This window comes from Poecilia latipinna, unplaced genomic scaffold (genome assembly GCF_001443285.1).
Source record: "Poecilia latipinna isolate Pla-1442-1.1 unplaced genomic scaffold, P_latipinna-1.0 Scaffold4649, whole genome shotgun sequence".
NCBI lineage: Eukaryota > Metazoa > Chordata > Actinopteri > Cyprinodontiformes > Poeciliidae > Poecilia > Poecilia latipinna.
The window spans coordinates 141-20580 of NW_015117265.1; the positions used below are offsets into that span (position 1 = coordinate 141).

General features: G+C 39.5%; 1 protein-coding gene across 1 annotated transcript; it reads right to left on the minus strand.

The window, feature by feature from the left end:
- Positions 1 to 229: 229 nt before the first annotated feature.
- Positions 230 to 12793, minus strand: LOC106942892 (pleckstrin homology domain-containing family G member 5-like). The gene is made up of 12 exons (XM_015026244.1): positions 12590 to 12793; positions 6671 to 6850; positions 4807 to 4974; positions 2957 to 3052; positions 2560 to 2760; positions 1868 to 1978; positions 1599 to 1748; positions 1374 to 1511; positions 1149 to 1268; positions 929 to 1061; positions 585 to 700; positions 230 to 460 (listed from the first exon to the last, which is right to left on the minus strand). The coding sequence occupies exons 1-12, from the start codon at positions 12701 to 12703 to the stop codon at positions 245 to 247; spliced, it is 1743 nt and encodes a 580-aa protein (XP_014881730.1). The 5' UTR covers positions 12704 to 12793; the 3' UTR covers positions 230 to 244.
- Between the last annotated feature and the right edge of the window lie 7647 nt (positions 12794 to 20440).

The following is a 20440-nucleotide window of genomic DNA, read 5'->3' on the forward strand; positions in this document are numbered from 1 at the left end:
GTGTTTTTTTTAAAGTGCTTAGCTGAACCGACAGCAAAAAAGGCTTTTAGGGTTGTAAAAGTTGTCAATCCCTGACTTGGGTAGAAAACTTTTCATAAATTGTCATAATAACCCGATTGCAGTACTTATTAAATAGGGTTAAATTTGAAAGGATGCAACTGACTTTGAATCTGCAAGCATTATTACATTGAACTGACTCTGTATTTAAGTGCATTGAGACAAAATAGTTTTGAACTGGCATTAATTAAACTGTGCTGAACAGAATTGGTTGAAAAATGAGGCCAATAAGTGGAACATCACAGTACCTGGAGTTCTGCTCTTCCTTGTGCCGAAGGATCGGGGAGCTGGTAGCAGAGTTGCTGCTCTCATCTTCCTCTTCCTCCTCATCCTCGGCTGTGCATTTCTTCTGAATGTCCTGCTGCCGGAGGACTTCCTGACTGCGGAGCCTCTGCAGCTGGTTCTAAAAGAAATCACATAACGTTAAAAAACAAAACAAAACAAAAAAACACACAAAAAATAATAATCAGACCATCATATAAGGACTGCAAATCTCTCAGCTGAAATGGGAGAACCATTTCACCAACCTGGACATTGCAAATTGCATCAATCCAGCTTCGCCCCTGGGAGGCGCTGTTGGCTTGGAAAGTGTAAGCTGCTACTGCACTCTTGAACTCATTGAGGTAGATAAGGGTAAAAGAACCTAAAAACACAAAGAAATGCATAATGTCAGTGCCACAGACAGAAAAAGATAAACACTTAATATTTTTATTTTACTGCTCATATTTTGGCATTTTATGCAGGACATTGTTACAGTTCCACCATGTTGCGGATTTCCTGCTTTCCTCCAATTCACATTTCCAGACAAAACAAAACATTTGCATTCTAAATACTAAAATCTGGCCAAAAAAAAAAAAAACCTAGCGCTCACCAGGATCTTTGAGCTCCTTACAGACGATGTTGTGAATGAGGAGAGGCTGTCTGATAATTTTAACCTTTTCAACTCGTTTCACCGGTTTGGTAACTAGCAGTAGGTCGGTGAACAGGAAACAGTAGACCTCCATCTGCAGGGCAAAAGTCAGAAACCAGGTGTGACTTCAAAGGGCAGAGCGCGTCGTGCGTTTACAAGCGGTCGTGTGACTCAGTCTTACCCTGCTGTCCTTGCCCTCTTTCATCCTCAGAGCTCCCTCCAGGTGCAGCTGTCGAGTCTCCTCCGGTGACGTTTCTCTCATGGGAGACATTAGATCGAAGCGGTTGTACTCTTTGAGGATCTGAAGAGGAGAAGACCCCACCAAAAAAGAGAGAAAGCGTGAAGCAAGAGCTTACATAAAGCCTCATCACTGACAGCTCTGTGGTGTCATAAATTAGCTTCTTGCCTTCTCCACTTCTTCACTGCTGCCCTCCACGGCCTCGTAGGAGTCTATGCGGGCGGAGATGGTGGCCAGCTTCTGCTGCTCCTGACGCTGTCGCATCTGCGAGTCCACGCTGTTGATGAAGCTCTCCACTGTGACCAACTGAAACACACAAAAATACTCATGTTCAAACCTGATGCAGGGTGAATAAGTCCCAGTAGGAACAGTAATGGCTACCAGGATCCTCACCATGCTGCTAACGATGTCGCGGGCCGACGGCTCGTCAGTTTTCTTCAGTATGCTTTTCAGCAGGAGGGGATACTTGGTCAGTCTCTGATGAGGCTTTGCCAACATGTCGGCCAGCTTCAGACGGTTACACTGCTTATGGGTCTCTGCCCACTAAAGACAAAGGCAGGAAGTCAAGCGTCAAAAACACAGGAGAAGGATGAGTGTGTCCGATCAGGGCATGCTGAAGGGATGTAGAATCAGCTTTATGGGTGGCAGAGTGGAGTACTAACCGTAACGTACGTCCTGAAGGGCTCGTTGTCCCTGAGAAGCGTGCGCATGTACTCCATGCAGCTCTCCTCCTCCATGCAGTAATGAATGTATGGCTGGAACCTGGACCCAAACTGAAAACATAAAGGCATAAAGCAGATATTACCACATCGGCAAGGGGGGACTCCTTATTGCTTCTTTAGAGCACATCTTCCAGCTCCGTTTTGTCGCTTGTTGTACCCATAGGATGAGTCGGGTGCAAATCATCTGGGATGTGTGATTGATGGGAGCAGAGCTGCTTACGCATTTAGCTGTGCAGGACACTGCACTAGTTACAGGCTAAACTTATGCACCTTACTTTGTTTCTTTACTCAACAAGGCAAACTACTTTTCCCCCCATTTAGATTATGCATAGATTAACACAAAGGCCTTCTTCTTAGTTTTCTCTGTTCTGTATGTATTAAATGTGCCGCTTCAAAGTTTTGAATGCGAATTTGATGCTTAATGTTGCGTTAGCTTCAGGTATAGAGCACCTGAAATCACGCCGCTGTCATGTTTTTCCCGTAACTGTATGTAATAAACCTGGTAAATTCTCAAAAACTGAACTCATTTGTATTGTGCGTTTGTTTGTTTTTTCTCTTCATTTTCTCTGTCTTTTGGCCATTTGTTGCAGATAGAATACAAGCTTTTCCAGTATAGTTTAACCACTACTGACCGTCCTGAAGCCATCATGGAGGTGAGTCGGGTCGAGCAGGGCCCGGGCCTCCCTGGCCTTCTTCAGAACGGGCAGCATGACCTGGTTCCACAATGCGATGTGGAGCCGGACTATCTCCTGGATGTTGCTGAACAGTTTGGTGGGTTCCACATCCGTCAGCAGGCCGCTCTCCTGCAGGTTCAGCAGCCCACACTGGAACAGCTGGACAAAATGGCATTCAAGTTTAAGGTTTACTGTAGAGACGGAAATACATTTTATTACTTCAAAATCCCAACGAGGAAGTGATTGTGTAACTTATCTGCCAAAATACAGATGCATCTTGTTGCACAACACCCTGTAGCAGTATGTGGACTTTTTATGTGCGGCGGCAGATTACAAAAGCTTCCTTTGTACTTACATCAGTGATGACTCTGAGTTTCTTTATGTAGGTGGCTTCAGTATTCAGCAGCTCCCATATCGCCTCCTGCTGGTGGAACTGTCGCTTCGTCAGCGTCTACATAAAAACACAAAGGTTTTCTTGATGGGTATGACACATTGGGCCCACACCTTTGTCTCTGGAACTTTGTCTACAACTGACTAGTTTACCGACAGCCACCATAAATGAGTTTCAGGTAAGTTCCAATGAATTTCATGGTAAAAAGAAAAAAAGTAGAATAAACCTGTTAAGTATTAAGCAAAGATTAAGGAATCATTTTATTTTTCATTCTTATAAAGAGATGAGCAAATGTTTGAGCATTTAGATAATGTTTTCTAGGTCCGTGTTAAAAATTGTCACCAACTTCTCCATATAAAAGTTAAATAAAGATTAAAATAAAGGATGGAATTCTAATTTCATAGCTTTACATAATATTTGACTTGTTTGTAAAGACCAACTTCTCTTTCTTTTAAGGATATACAACAGAAAAATAAAGAATCCTGCCACTTATGTCTGAGAAAAGATCAGTGATAATACTAGATATGTATGGAAACTATGTGTTAACAAGTTTTTCCACAAGTGAATTATCCAGCGGCTTTATTTTCATTTCTTTCCAGCTTTAATTTAAAATATTGCTGCCTTCCATGCAACACGGAAGCAGGATGTCAATACTCACTTCTTCTGGCTTGCAGGCGAAAAGCTATTACTCAGTGGTTATGTATGCAGCGTATTCATAATTAAACACTAATATGATTCTCTGTACCAAGCTAAAGTAAAATGCTAAACAAAAACATATTCATTTTTATCCCAGCAGTGAAGTGGAAACATTAAATTCCAAAGGCAAACCAAAGAAAGTGGAGTTACAATTAAAAGTGGATCACTCAATCCCATAAACAAGAATAATATTCTCCCATTTTCCAGGGTTATCTCTGAGCAGCACTACGACTATGACTGAGTTATGCAGCTTACATAACCAGCCGTCAGCAGTAAATCTCCCATAGGAGGGAAAATACAGCAACCTGGCAACAATCTGATTAGCCATATACACATTAACAGGCGAAAGCAAATGACAGAGTAAGATGGATGTTATCGTTTCCAAAGGCATTTACAGCTCCAACTGCAATAAGCCTTGTAAGCTTTATTGCTGGAATACAGGTAAGAGGGGAACAGACAAGGATGGATGATGAGGAGGACACCATTTGATCAGCAGCATGGTTTGGTTGAACCACACGAAGGAAAATGTTGCTCAGAGGTAGAGGTCGACATTTATCATATCTTTTATCACTTAGGGAAAATTTTCTTATAGGAATTTTGATTTGTTGTTGTACATTTCAATTAGTGATGGTAAATAAAAGAAACTGACAGAATCATCAGTAATTTTTATTTTTGCTGTTCGACACTGTTCCACGCAAAAATCCATCAGTAAATTCAAAAATATGATTAAATTTAGCTATTGTGTGAGTTCCATAAAAAAATAAAATAAAATGTACTTTTTAAATCATAGTTATATTGTTACCACAATAGCATAATTGAGTATAAAATAAATAAATAAAATTACGAGAATGTATGGGAATAAAAGTCACAATACATAAAGTCATAATGCTACGACTTTATTCTCGTGTTATTTCAACTTTATTTTTGTAATTTTATGACCATTTTTTATTGGTATGGCTTCAATGCTCAGTCTTACCATAGTACCATAAAATATTAAGATAAACTTCTAAGTCCATGTTGCCCACCCCTACACAGAGGGACTATATCACCAAACATGGGAACAAATAAGGAGAAAATATTTTGCTTACAGTTATTAGACATGAACAAAGTGTTCGTACCTCTGGATCGTCCAGCAGCGTCTTCCAGCTGTCCTCCATGACCAGGTTGGCCTCCTCCTCTCCCTCCCAGGAGTCGTGGTGGAAGGAGAGCTGCCGCGGCACCTTGGGCAGCCCAAATAACGAGTAGGAGTGGAGTTTGCTCTGGAGCTGCTCGAGACGGTCCAACTCCTGCAGCAGGAAAAGTTTCAGATCAGGGCCAAGATTGCATGCTAAGCTCAGTGTTTTTATGCTTTAATGGCGCCTTGATATTTAAATCCAAACGTAGCCACTGCTCAGCTCTTTGTTCAAGCTGGCAGCCTTTACACAGTTATGAAAATGAGCTCTGTGCATTGAGACCACTTTAACAATAGACGACAGGGGAGTCGGGGTGAAGGCTACAGTTGGGCAAAGAAGCTAATTATAAAATAGTCTGCAGTGAATTTAGAGAGAACATGATTAGATCTGAGCTTATTTGTCTGGTTTTGAGACAGAATGACTGACAGCTGCTGAACCCTGCAGTACAGAGGATGACAGAGGTCCAGGTTCTGGTCCTGAGAGAGCTAAAGGGGGCAAATCGGCTAAAACAGAGATGAGTCTGGAACTGACAAATGACTGATTGCGTCTCTGAACGACGTCGGCAGATGTGCTGGATGCGACCGCAGGGTTGGGTTGGACATTTTTAGACGCTGGCACAATGCTCTTCATTTGAGTCAAAGTGGATTAGAAATGTAGATAAAATGAGACAGAGGTCTGAGCAAGCAATGAGCTTTAAACCAAAATTTATCCTCAATGGTTTCATATAGATAAAAAAAAAATTAAAAAAAATATGACCTGGTTAACTGAAAATAATTTTAAGTTTGATTTAGGGCTGAAACGATTAATTAGATCAATTGTGATGAATCAATTTTTTGAAATAATTGTCAATCACTTATTGACTGTGTGTTCTCTGACTTTGTATTTTTATGGGGTTTTTTATGGAAAGCACTTTGAACAGTATTGTTGCTGAAATGTGCTATGCAAATAGTCTTGATTTATTGATTAAACCAATAATCGATTAATCTGGAGTATGCAAACAAAAAGAGGCCATTTGCTGAAATAATAGTGAGTAAGCCAAAACTCTATGAAATATCTCCATTTGGCATAGTTTTAGCTTCACTGGGTTCAAATCCTGTAAAATAATCTACTAAGCACCTTTTGCTTTTTAATTATCAGTTAATCAAAAAATAATTAGTATACTGATGTTAAGCAGAGCAGACAAGGTTAACCTTTCACATTAGAAACATTTTAACTGTAGCTGTATCTTTTCTACAAATGATAAAGCGTTCACTGAAGAAATGCTTTTATTGCATTTTAGGCAATAAAATGTTTATTTTCATTAGTGAAAAAGGATTTGAAATATTTGTACTTCTAATACTGTATAAAATAAGCTTAAGTGCTTAAATGAAAAATCTACAGCAAGTGCAATTTTTTTATCCACTTAATAGTCAGGAAAATCTGTTACCAAAATAATCAGTTGCAGATCTAGTTAGATTTCTTTAAAATCTAAGAATCCTTTGGATAAAACTTAGTGAGCAAAGGCTTTCCCTTCCACCTACGCATTTCCATAGCAGCTGCGAGGAAAGTAAGTAAGCCAACAAGTAAAGAGACTCTGAAGGGAAATGATTTCACCAGGGCTGGCGGGATGTGGCCTTCTGACCTCCTCCCACTCCAGCCGGCTACTGTTTTGTTTGCTTCTGAACGCTTTCCTAATGCGAGACACGTCTGGGCAGCAGACATGTTCCCCATAGCTTTTAACAACTCATTTCTGGGGTAAGAGAAAGCGTGCTGCTTTGATCGAACCAGCAGGCGCACCTTCTTGGGTTTCACACTCTGGGCTCAGCCTTACCTTGCCAAAGGGCCCCGCTCCGGCGTTGGAGCCGAACAGGCCGCTGAAGCGGCTGGCGGCGCGGTTCTTCCAGTTGTCCGGCCCTGCCCCGACGGCGGGCAGCTGTCCCAGAGCATCCTGGGTCGGAATGTTGGTCTCCCCCAGGAACTCCGTCATGTTCTTCCTCCGTCGAGCCTGACCCTGACAGGAGACACACAGATAAAACTTACAAGATGTACAGTAACAAAACAGAAAATGAAACAAACAGATCACTTATTAGCAATTGTGTCATTTCAAGGGGGGAAAAAAAAAAAAAGATTCCAGTCAGGGAGTTGGAAAGAACGGAATGAGAAAAATATACAAAGACAGGATAAGCAGGAAATCGGAGGGGATTTTCAGGGCTAAGGATGACATCAACTGGCTCGTTAAAGCCATCCTCATGTTGGGACACAAACAGGAGAGGGAAGAATTGACACTTCCTCCCAGCCAATGCTCATGACATCACAAGGAGCAGGCAGGAGGTTGTTCCATAGGAACAGACGATCCGAGTTTGGCCATTGTTCCCCCGTCCATTGTTACCCTGTCAGCAGGCCCCGTCGCGTGGCGCGCTCCTACAAACTCCGTCCACTTTACGAGCAGCAGCAAAGTAAATAAACAAGGGGTCGCCTCGGTATCAGAGGAAGCAGTTGTTTTTGTCGGAGTGTCAGTGCTGAGGAATCTGCTGTTGGTGGCGGTGTGTTTGTATGTGTGTCCCTGACGGGGGGAGTCAATGACCCTCACCTCATTAAACAGGGGATGGGGAAACTTTACATTCCAGGACACTGACACCGTTGCTGAAACCGGCCGGCCGTTCCGACAAAATTCTTTAACTGATCACCCCCCCTCGACTAAACAGAAACGAACAAACACACACTGTGCAGTCAAAACATTGGAAACACCTCCCCCACCTCCACTACACACACACAAATACTTTTGCTTTCAGCATCTTGGTCAGACTCGCAATAAAAAAATGTTTTTTTGTTGTTTTTTAAAATTATGATTGAGCTGCACATCTGGACTTGGATGAAGCTGAAACTGCTCTGATTTGTTTTTTTTTAATCAATCCAAATTTTCTTTTTTCTTTTAAAAATTAGACATTTTAATGTAACCAGTATGTGCTGTAAGCTCCTTGATAGAGGTATCAGTATTGACTGACATAAAATTACAGGATTATCCCAATTCCAGCATGAAAGCGTGCACTCTTAACTTTTACTGAGCTCCATGCAAGGTGGAGCAATGAACATGCAGTGTTGATGCATTTACTGAGAGAAGTCAATGTTTTCAGCAAGAATTGATGAAGTTTAAACAATTTGTTTAATATGTTTTTCACCATGTACAGCCAGAACTCCAACACACACAAAAAAAAAAAAACACTAAAGAAAAGCTATTGTGTTCTGCATTACTGGACAGAACACGATACAATCAATCATGTTTTTATATATAATAATCTTTGAACGAAGCAACTCTTTTTTTTCTTTCTCAACCCCATCCCTTCTTATCCGTTTTGATGCATTTCAGATACATAAAATCTGACTTTTAGTCAGTATTTTATCCGTCAGTCACTAGTCAGAGATGCTTAGGGATCCATAGTGAATTGTTTGATTTTCAGCATTCATTTTGATTTTCTGATTACTGACCATTCAGAAATTCCAGAATCTGATTTCATTTTGTTCAGTGAACAAATCAGCCAAGATACAGTAATTGGTACATCCTTGCTGTTGATGTCGTTAGTGAGACACTTGAAGTCGATTCCAGAATCAATAAAAGTGTTTAAAATGAAGTCAGTACAGAAAAGATATAAGAAGTTATTTAAACAAAAACTGCTTTTTAAGACATGTTCAGGCTTGTCCAAGGATCATTAATGTTAGAAGATAGCAAGAGAGAGCAAGAGATGCAGCAGATAACAGGAAGCTTAATCACAGAATGAGAAAAGGGCTTTGTTTAATCTGGTTGAACAGATTCAATCTTATTGAACAAATTAAACAATGTTCAACCAGTTGGATCGTCCTGGATCACACTGGAGTTGGAAATGTTAGGAGTATTTTGAAAATCCAGCAGTTAATGTAAAGGTCAACATTCTTTTGGAAATGCAAAATTATGGTAGTGGTAGCTGCTCTAATCGCTACAATAAGATGGGAAAACCAGTGGGTAATCCTTCTGACTTTGTTATAAGATGAACACAGCTCTCGGTCATACAGTGTGAAGCTCAATCTGCTCCAGATGTAAATAAACACCACCAGTAATGGCAGGGATACTAGAGAAGGTACTTTGAATGCTGCTTTCTTCTTATATTATTATTATTATTATTATTATTTTAAATAAAAGAACATGCAAAAAGATGACCAGCACATAAATTAGTGATCAACACAATAACCTGGATGGTGCATCTTAAACACACTTAAATCAATCATACTACGAAACAACCTTATGTTTTATCTGTGAGAAATTTTTTGCAAAGTAGATTAGCAATGTAACTAAAAAGAGACAATCTGTCGTTCAGATAGAAAGTGCTGAAAACAGGAAAGTTTGCATCCATTTCAGTGAAAAGGAAACCAAAATCGAGCCATTTTGGGTTTCTTTTAACAAGTGGAAGAGGATGCAGGTGTCAGGAAGTCCACATGGTAAGAAAGACAAAACCTGGACCATTTCCCAGTTCGAGCACAGCACTTAAATCCTCACTCAGTATAGAAAGCAGACATGAGAAAGTTTTGAGCTAATCTGATCCAACATAAAGATAACAAATTTTCTTCCTGAGCACTTTCAGCAAAACAAAATGTTTCCATAGACTAAACCAAAGTCTGGAAGTTGCAATTAAACAGAGGATAAAAGCCATCAACAGTTTCCCACCATAGCAATGGAGCTTACCATTGAAGCCAGAGGCATGTCAAAAGTAACAAAAACCATTCTAATCCTTCAGAGGGGTTCATGGACCGCAGCCCATCCTCATGCCAGCTGCTGCCCTCACTCAACGTCTCGCCTCCTCCTTTTCCACTTCCACTGGTGGGAGTCTTGTGTATCCACTCCTTCACCCGGACAGTTCTTATGAAGATGGCAAACCGCTAATATTTCCCTAAAAGCACTTCAGAAAGGCTCCAGCTGACAAGATCCAGTGCCTCCTGGTTTAATCTGAGTCCTGTCAAGTTATCCGACCGGTCAGTTGGCGGACCTTCTTCTGACGCGTCCAGCCTGCTTACATTTCACCCGAACACTGGTCTGAAGTCATAGCAACCAGGAGGATCCTGCCTCATTGTGCTGGCTCTTGGGGAGGCTGATCTGAATATCTGGAGGTGGAGTCAGAGTGTGACAGCTTGCAGGCAGGGAGCTCCTCGGTCGAAACAGCCGTCCCGGTGCTTCTGACGATGACAAATGCTCTGTTTGGCACTTTCTTCAAGCAGCCACGCCGCTCGTGTCTTGCAAAACACACCCGTTTCCATTTTTTCAAGATGAGTATTTGTTCATAAGGAAGAAGCTTACTAAAAAACCTGAGACTTTCACAAGGGGTGAGCATGTCATTTTCGCGACACGTCCGCCCCCGAGGCACAGTCTTTGTTCTCAAGAAGCGTCTGTTTTTCTTAGAGACCTTTGAACAATGCCAGGCTACATGGCAAAAAACAAGGAAAGAAATTTCCAAATAGCCAAACAGGAAATCCCCTTTGTTTACTTGTTTCAGCACATTTAATCGGCTGCTGTAGTACAATAGATAAGCACATTGAGCTCCCCGCCTTTCCATCAGCAGCAAAAAAAAGTTTGAACGCCTTCCAGAGCAGAGAAGTATACCTCAAATATAAACAGAGATATTCTGTAATTTATTGAAGATATTACTTCAGGTCAGTGTGCTGCCAAGTGGCCCATGAGCCCCTCTTGAACTAACATTAAGCAGCTGTATTCATGTCTGCCTGAATAATTGTGTTTACAGGGTCTTTGTTGAGTCTACTATGTAAACTTGTCCATGTAGAGGGAAACAAAAATACTGAGGCTTTCTCCATTTAAGTCCAGTGGTTCTCAAAAGACCATAACACAAAGTTGACTGACATTTTTACACAATAGTTCAACACGATATGGACTTTATTGTTATCTTATGTCATAAAAACAAATGGTGAAAAAGAAAAAAAATAACTTTCTGTCCATGAGCATGGAAGATTGTATGAAAGGTGAGATTTAATTATGCATTACATTTTTACTAACAGAAATGTTCCCTGAAGTCATAATTCTTACCAACATTGACTTCAAACTTCAACAAGGTCCCCATGCAAGTAAAACTTGGTGATGACTGCAGATAAAACATTTCCTTTTTTAAGATTTATCATACTAGATGTTTAACAGTATTATGCAATCTTCAGTGAATGTGTTGGATGTAATGTTTGAAGGCACTACATGCAGAGACTTACATCACATTTAGCTTTCATTGCCAACAGTAGGAAGCATGGTCTCCTTAGCTTGTTAGCATGCTTTCTTAGCCAATAATTGTTAGCATGCTTGAGAACAATTTTACAATCTCAGCAGATTTACAAACTGCATCTAGAGAAATGTTTACTTTACGAGATGTTTTTGATTAGCTTTCATTTAAAGCAGAGATAGGTGTGAACAACTCAATTTTTGCCTTGCTTATGCTAATTTGCTTTATTTCACAGTTGGTTAGCTTTTTATTTACAATGCCAATTGCCGATACCAAAACTTTTGAACACCTCTAAAGGAAACCACAGGGAACCATGAAGTTAGCAAAATGCTGAGTTTAACTGGAATACTTTGTTTTAATTTTATATCAGTTCAAGATCCAAGTTTTAATTTCAAAGGTAAATATCTTGCCAGATGAAGAGATTCCTGGCAAATCACGTTATCTTGTAAATAATTGTGTCAGGTTTTTATTTTGATACCACAAAAGAAGTCCCAAACTATAACTATTTGGGAGCCATTGTTCTAGGTTAATGAAATCAAACTGAGCTTGGAGTTTTATCTCATCTACCGCAGCTTGTGGCATTAACCTCACCCTGGAAAAAGCAAAAATCTTTAAGCAACCTGATTGAATTAAAATAAGTGGTGAGAAGAAATCTGCTTCAACCCCCACCCTCTCACTCTTCTACTCTCCTGCTGTGATGCCCCCCTCCCCAATGGTAGTCATCTGATAACAGCTGGCTTTGATCATGTGGGGGGTGATTAACGATCAGAAAACAATGTGACACAGACTTTCCTGAGAACTCGAACCCAAATCGATCCAGTCAAATATAAATAAAATACCCCCATCAAGAGAGGATGACCAGGAAACAAGAACCATAAAAGGCCTCGGTGGTCTGGATGTGCACAAAACGAGCAGAGCAGCACATTTAAATAAAGCAACACAGCAAAACATAATCTCAACCAAACAAATGTCACAAGCTCCCAGTTGCATTCATATGAAAAACAAAAACAATACCATTCGTCAGTCATGAGTATAGAGGCATCTACAAATTGGCTTTGGGACAATTGAACTTTACTACTTAATTTGCTCATTGAACTTAGGACCCATGTAATTAAAGCCAATGCTCGTCAGTTTCATTTCTTTGTAAGGATTGGGTTTCATGAATTATAAGTAGCTCGAAAATAGTCCAATTTTAAGCGGAAGCCAATAGTACATTTATCAAAACCTTTGTTTGCGCTTTATTTTCATTAGCAGTGATTCTGATCAACTCAGATTATGACCCCTAATCAAAATAAAAGTCATCATCACACAATAAGCAGATTCAATAAAATTATTTTAAGCCATCTGCGGTGGAAGTGGATAAAATTAAAGAACGACTGGGACAAAATATCAGGTGGCAAACATGTATTTTCCATATCAACAAACTAAGGTATGAATTGACCAAAACTGCAATGAAATGATATTGCCAAAAGGTGAAATAACCTGCATCTCTGCAAGTCTCTCACCTGAGTGAAATTTGCCGGTTGTGTTGTGTCGGGAGGCGGCGACTCGGGGATCTCTGGGTCCAGGTGCAGCAGGTCCCAGCTGTGCCAGGATGTCAAGCGACTAAAACGAACCATTTTCCACAGAAAATATGGGAAATCCAACCAACACCAAGGTTTAAATTTAGTACTATCTTCTGAGGGATCAGGAGTAGATCGACCTCCACAAGTCAGGACAGACCCATGTGTCCAAGTGCATAGGTGGGAGAGCTCTGTGAAGCATTGCCGTTTCTTCCTTTGTGTGGCTGCTGGCCGACCGGAGCCTGCAGATAAGGTGTGCTGCAGGCCAACGGTCACACAAACAACAATCATAAAGGTGTGTTTGAGCCTTGCAGTAATCTCCACCTTCAGGCATTAAGAGAAAGTCTTTGTCTTCCAGGCTCTTTCTCGTCAACACACACAATATTTATCTCCACCTACACCATATGAGGAAAATACAGCTTTCTGCTAAATGCTAATATAATTATTAGGTGCTAGCACACTGGGGTAGTTTCATGCTTTTCTCATTATTAGCGTAATGAAAGAGCAAGTTGCCAAACATGAGTCATTAAACTGTTCCCACGCAAGCAGTGGCTGGGCAAACTGGATATTGAAAGCAGAAACTACAGTGAAGGGAATCCAATTTTAGATGCAAACAAAAGAAGATGACGATGGGTGATTCACAATGTTTTGGAATGTGAGCGAATTATGATCCATTATTCACAAGAAAGCAAAGATTACAAATGGTAATCCATGTCTAGAACTGACGAAGAACTGTTTAATACCAAAACATGCTGGGTTTAATGCTACGTAAAAAATGCAGCGGATGGGTTTTCACAAAGTAGAGCTGACGCCATGGCTAACAATTATACGTCTTTCACTGATGTTTACCATGTTAAACAGCGTCTGCCCATGACAGATTTCTGTTCAGCTACTGCTTTTTATGGTCACATAAATATTTGACAGATTTTCACCAGATGAAGATGGTTAAAGTTATTTCAAATATCAGTTTTCAAACGATTAGTTTTTGAGGGGAAAATGGCTTTCCCAGCCAACCTGGCCTTGTGTGAAAAAGTAGCTATGCCCTAATAACTGGTTATGTCATTCTTGAGAGCAAGAACTGCCATTAAGCATTTTTGGATAACTCTCATTCAGTTTTTACATCACTGTGGGGGAATTTTTACCCACTTTTCTTGGCAAAATTATTTCAATTCAGCCACATCGGATAGTGTCCGAGTATGAAAAGTCTGTTTACGCATGTTGACTGGATTTTTGTCCAGACCAAACGTATTATTTTACCCAAGACACAATCTGATAGCAGTTTTTTCTTCTTCAGGACTTTCTGAGCAGCATGGCTATATCAATTTAGTCTTGCAGAACCAAAGAACTCAAGACCATCACCTTATTAACACCTCCTTTAGTTTGGAAAGCTTTTTTTGGACTAACTTAACTGCTTTTGTATTTGCTCTGATCATATTTGTCTGGTACTGAAAGAGTTTGATGATCTATATGTAAAAGGGCACATACTTCAGTTTCACATTACATCTTTGTTAAATTGTAGATGCAGTTCAAAAAGTAAAATCAAAAAGTGGATGCATCTCAGATCTCCAAGTGAAACTACAATATTTATTCATAAAAAAATATTAATTTAGGTGTTTAATGATGAGCTGCAAGCCATAATCATTACAATTAGCCTACGGATTGTGGTATTCAAGCATATTAATAGAAAATTTGGTGGAAGAAAAAAAGCGTGGTAGAAAAAGGTGCACAAAGCAGACAGAACAACATCTCACTTTTCAATTATATTTTAAAATATTGTGACGAAAATGCATGTTATATTTTCACTCCGTAGAGTGTTTATGCAGTTGTGTCTTAGTGAAAATCTTTATAACTGCAACAACATTTTCCAGTCTGCCTGATGCTGATTAAGCAAATGTCATTTGAATCTATAATAATGTCAATAAGGCCATCCATCCCAATGTTTTTAGGTCAGAGTCACATTGCTGACCCATATGGTGTAATGTATAGAGTGAAAAGATTCTGCATTATCAAGTAACAGCAAGCAATTAATAAATGACAAAAGCCATGACAAGCATCTTCTGCCAGGCAGACGACTAAACGTGACAAAAACTGAGGCTGCTCTCAAAACCTGAGTACAACAAGTCACTAAAACAATACAGCCATAGTCTGTCACCTGCTGAAGGCTTTTGGGCTTTTTGACTCATTGCAGATTTACATCCTAAGGCTTCTAGGTGCTTCTGTGACAACTGACAGATTTTCCCAGAACTGAGTCATTTAAAGAAACAGTATCCATCTTTCCTGTCTGTTACACAGCAAACTCACCCAGCCCTGAGGCAGATCCAGGAGTATCGGTGTCTTTTAGTATGAGGAGGTAACTCTTAACATTACTAACCACCATCTACTGTTGACTTTTTATATTATGTCTAAAAATGAGATCAATAAAAACAGTTTTATGGGAACAACAAACATTTTAGTACCTTTCTCACTTTCTCAGATGTTTCACTGTCTAACTTAATACAAACATTGTTTATTTTGAAAAGTTAGTCATAGAAGAAAGAAAGCTTTTGACTCTTAGTGTAGTCATTTTGAGTAAACAGTGGATGGCTCCACATGATTTAAGAGACAAAACACAAACCAGGATCTGATTGTTTGCTACTTTGGGCCCTACAAGTGAATTAACAAAGTAAAAAAAAAAAAAATCATCAGAAATGGCCTTAGAGAAGCAAGTGCTGTTGGTCATTTCAAAATAATTTTAAAACACTCCACAGGGATGGATCTCCCAGTGGGTCAGACGATGCAAAGCTCGGAAAACAAGAACACAAATCAAAACCGAAAGGTCTTTCTTAGACATCACAAGTTACAGTCAAGCATCACAGTTCATTACAGTTCAGTCAGATAAGTTTGACTGAACAAGTTTGGCTTGTTTAAAAAGGCTGCCTAGAGAAAACTGTGTTCTCCAACAAGATTATGATCCACTTAAGTCTGTTTCTCAGTTACAAGACAAGTAGAACAAACTGTCAGGGAAAAAAGGAGGTCACACTATAATGAGTACCATTTTGGACACAAAGCATGGTGGTGGAGGGTTGATGATTTGACCTGGTTTTGCACCTTGTGTCCATCGAGCTGTCCATTAACATTTCTGTACGTCAAAGTATTCCAGAAAGAAACTAGGCCAAAGTTAATCAAGAACTGGGTAATTAACATCTTAAAGCACTGAATCGCCACTATTGGCTAATAAAAAATAAAAAAAAAAGCAAAGAATCAAGCTATTGCAATGGCCCAGTCAAAGTCCACATCTCCACTTTCCTGAAATGATGTACCAGGACTTAAATAAAGCTGGGCATAAACGAAGGCCTCTTATCCCCAATGATCTGATGAGGAATGTGGGGAAAAACATTCCTTCACTGGAACTAAAACTGATGGAGACATGAAGGAAAAGAGCTACTGCTCATAATGAATCATGACATTTCTGGTTTTCCCCAAAGACTCCATTAACTGTCTGGATGGGAGTTTAGATGTTACTGAACAAAACTACAGAGATTCAACCGGCACCAAAATGTATTAAAGCTATAAAGAGCCTGCAGTACATTCTGCAGTGTGTGTGTGTGTGTGTGTGTGTGTGTGTGTGTGTGTGTGTGTGTGTGTGTGTGAGACTGGTGATTTATTGTGGGTTTGAACCTTGACACACACATGGAGGATCCATTAAATGACAGATCCACTCCTGGGAAAGCCAGCAGCCTCCAACTGAACCCGTAATGTGAACCTAATCACAGTGATTTGTATCTCTGGATCAAATAATGTCGCCGTGGGTTTACAGACACCACCCTGCAAGATGCCTGATTCACATAAGCCAATCATGTTTTTGCTAACTGCTCCATGGCAACAGATAGATGGGAGGTTTTATGATCTGGCCAACTGACAGCGAGCAAGGATCAATGTACTGCACACGCTTATACACCAGCTCTGGGCTCCAGACGACAGAGCTATCTTTATGACGACTATAAACCAATCTCAGTTTCAGTTTGTTGAAACAAGCACGATGAAGCAACAGCACCCTCCACAATTACTGGTATAGGTAATAAATACAAGTAAAAATGTCGTAATTTTAACCTGACATGGAACAATTTTGAAAAATCCAGCCTTTGATTTATTTAGGATGAAAAGAGTCATATTAATAAATAATTAGTGGCACTCTTCTTGGCTCTCCAAACAATTCCTATAAAATTTATAAATGTGGGCTGCGATTATTTCTGGCTGTTTTGTACCTTTTTCTATGACACTTTTTCCTTCCACGTAATTTTCTATTGATATGCTTGAATACCACAATCTGTAGGCTCATCTTTATTATGGCATACAGAAAATGAAATATAGACCAATACCTAAATTTATCAGTTTTTGTGTTATGAGTCTATATCAAACTTTAGCTTTAGGACTTGAAGACCTGTGATATTCATTTTTTTGATTGACATCTTAATTTGAGATGTCATTTAGTCCTTAAGTTGGTCATAGTGTCAAAATTGCAGTTATTTTATTCTTGTTTAACTTGATTCTTATCGCATAATTCATCACCCGAGATGAAGATTAAGCTTTTCACCAACAAACCGTCCAAAAATTTAGCTTAAAACGGCTGAGTTTGAGTGAAAACAGCTGTTCGCAAATGTTAAGTACGGTGGATGATATGTGATGCTGTGGGCCTGCTTTGCTTTCAAATGCCTGCAAAGTGTCATATTATAGCTTTCTTTCTGCATGATAATGATCCAACATTATTCAATGTGTAAAGCAAAAGTGTTTTAAGGGTTAAAGACTTCACTTTAGCAGATGTGTTACATCTCCTGCTCCGTGTCTGGAGAGCTGGGTCTCCACTTCTCCATTTGGAAAAACTATGCAACCATAGCCAGTCGCATTAACCCCTTTGCCTAATGAATGCGGCGGACATTAGTAGAAATTCTTGTTGGGTCTTCACTGTGACCTCAGATTCCACAGAGTGAAGCTGTAAAAGTTCAGGTCTGAATTTATTTTATGTGTGGATTAAAAATGATCTGCAACAGCACAAACACTGCAGAAGGATGGAATATTTAACAATGGAGGGACAAAGGGTCAGCAGCACTTTATGAGGTCAGTCAGCAGGAGATGAATGCATCTTTGACCAATCAGAGGACTTGGCTCAGTGTCTGTTATAAAATAATTTGAATCAACAGAGCTCCCAGCAGCCAATCACAACACTGCCAGAGATAGGAAACTGTAATATTAATACAATAAAAACATTGAAATTCAAATTTCAAACAAAAGAATATCTCATAAAGTCAGCACATGTTGAGTTCCTGCTAAAGAAAATCCTTTAAGGATGCTGAAGGAGTGGTGAGGAAAATCTGCACAAAAATAAAAACTCAGAACTAGATTTGATCCGTTTTGGTTTTATGAACTAATCAAAATAACCAGGGAATAATTTGAACAAACAGCGACCCCTGCTGACCAAAAATGTAAAAGCAACTTAGAAGTTTGTTGAGCTTTTCCTGCTCCATTAATTCCCAGTGGAGCCATTTGTTTACCTTCATGTCTGGCTGACATTTTGTCTGAGATTTTAAAGCATAGCTTTTCTCACAAGATTGTTTAATTTTATTTTATTAAAACCTGACAGCAAATGATGTAAAGTGCTGGTATCTTCTATTTTTGAAGAAAAAAATATTAGTTTAATCTTGATTAAAAGTCAAAATGAAATACAATGAAAGATCCAACACCACATGGATGGTCCATAGTACAGTTTTTATGTATGCAAATAAATTCACACACTCACCGGCCACTTTATTAGATACAACTGTTCATCTGATAGAAACAACTCAATGCCTTTAGGTATCTCAATAAGATGAAGGCGATTCGGTGAAGTTTAAAACATCAGAATGGAGAGAAAAGGAGGATTTAACTAATTTTGAACATGAAATGGTGCCAGACAGGTTGGTCTGAGTATTTCAGACAGTCCTACACTGGCAGATTTTTACACTTTGAACAAGACATTTTTCCTGTAAGTGAAAAAACCTGCCAGTGGAGCCATTTGTTGGGAACTAGTACATTTCATGATTAGCGACTTAAAAGTTTATTTATCTTGCTGAACTGTTACTATCTAGGTAGATGTGTATTAGTTCAAGCTAGATTAAAATTCTTAAGGTTTTGTGCTTTTGCAGAGCTGAACAACAAAAATGAGTTCGCTGTACTCCAATGATCACCACAGTGACCAGATCTCAAGCCAACAAAGCATTTTTAGGATATTTCTATCATGGATCTCCATCCCAAAAAAAAATGCAGCAACTTTGTGATGTTGTACTACCAATATGGACCAAAGTCTCAGGAATGTTTCAGACAACATGCTGAATCTATGCCAAAAAGAACAGAACGGGGGGGAAAAAAATCAATTAATGTGTCTTTTCGTAATATTATTCACCACAAACCAGAAATAAACATTTTTCCTTTTGATAGCTTTTAAGTTTCAGCCTTGCACAATATTTTAGTAGTTCAAGTTATGTCAGATTTTTACTGTGAAAAGTAAAAACACACAAAATCTACATTCTTGAAATCGATTTTCTAGTTTTGAGTTGTATTTATTTGAAATTAGAGGGCAGAAATCTTTGTCTTATTTTTGTTGTTTTAGTTGCAAAATAGCACATTTACATACCTTGAATAGAAATGGATTCATAATTTTATCCTTGCCATCACCACTTGATTTGTCTGTTCATATCTTTTAACAATGTATTTTAGTGCCACTAACAATCGAACAGAAGTAACAGTTTTCAGGTAGATCACAGCCAACCTGCTGTAAGAAGAGCGCTACTGCCACCCTGAGGAATAAACTGGAATTACTTCCGGTTTAAACTCCACATTCATCGTCAGTAAAGCTGACGAGTTCTTACACGAACATCAGGTAGGCACATTGACATTCGCTGTCTCATCAGGGAACATGTAGTGGTTTTGGGCAAATTAACAAATGAGACACATGATGACTAAAACTAAACTTTCCTGGGCAACCTCCAATGTTTATGTCTCAGCCTTTATGACTAACCTTGAACATTTAGCTCCACAGATGGCAGGAAAGTGCTTTTACCGAGCCCCCACCCGTTCGCCCAGAGCAACAGACATCTGGTTTACAGCTTGCACACGTAAATGCAAAATCCAGCTCACCTGTGGTTAGGTGGCTCTTGACTTTTGAGAAAGGTGATTAACAACTTTGTTTTAAGCACTTAAAAGGTCAGATGACGGGCCTGATTAGCCTGAACCCGAGCCAAACATGAGAGAAGTGAGAAGTTTGCTGCAGTAATGGATAACATAGGAAGAAACTGAGGGTTTGGGTTGAGATTTCTGCAACAACAGGTGTGAAAAAAAAAGTGATGTGATTGATGTAAAGTGCATTTTTTCCTTCAACAGGGTCAATTTAAACAAATCTCTTTGAAACAGAAGTTTCTTTTCGTGACTTTGACACCAAAGCCTGGTGCTGCTTCCAAAAGGCTTAAAACAGGTCAGCGATTTAGGAATCACAACTCAGGTCCTGGTGTCCCTACTTTCCACAGCCTGAACCTGCTGGCAGCCGGCCTCATTTCCAACCTTTATGTTCTGCAGCCAAGTAGATCAAGAGGCCTCAGTTAGCCTCTTAGCCTCTCTCATCAGTTACAAAACAGCCGCTCCCTGTGGCTGCAGGAAGCGTAGAAGTACCAGTGAGCGTTTCAGGGTCCACTAATCACAACAGCAGGCGATAATGAAAAAAGAAAAGGAAAAAAAAAAAAAAAAAAAAAAAAAACACCCCCCCTGCCCACCCATAAAGATGGGGAG

Coding starts and splice junctions, on each gene's coding strand:
- LOC106942892 (XM_015026244.1), bottom strand. CDS start 12,703: ATGGTTCGTTTTAGTCGCTTGACATCCTGGCACAGCTGGGACCTGCTG. Junction 4,975..6,670: donor GAGCGGGGCCCTTTGGCAAG/GTAAGGCTGAGC, acceptor TTCCTGCTGCAG/GAGTTGGACCGTCTCGAGCA. Junction 1,062..1,148: donor AAGAGGGCAAGGACAGCAGG/GTAAGACTGAGT, acceptor TTTGCCCTGCAG/ATGGAGGTCTACTGTTTCCT.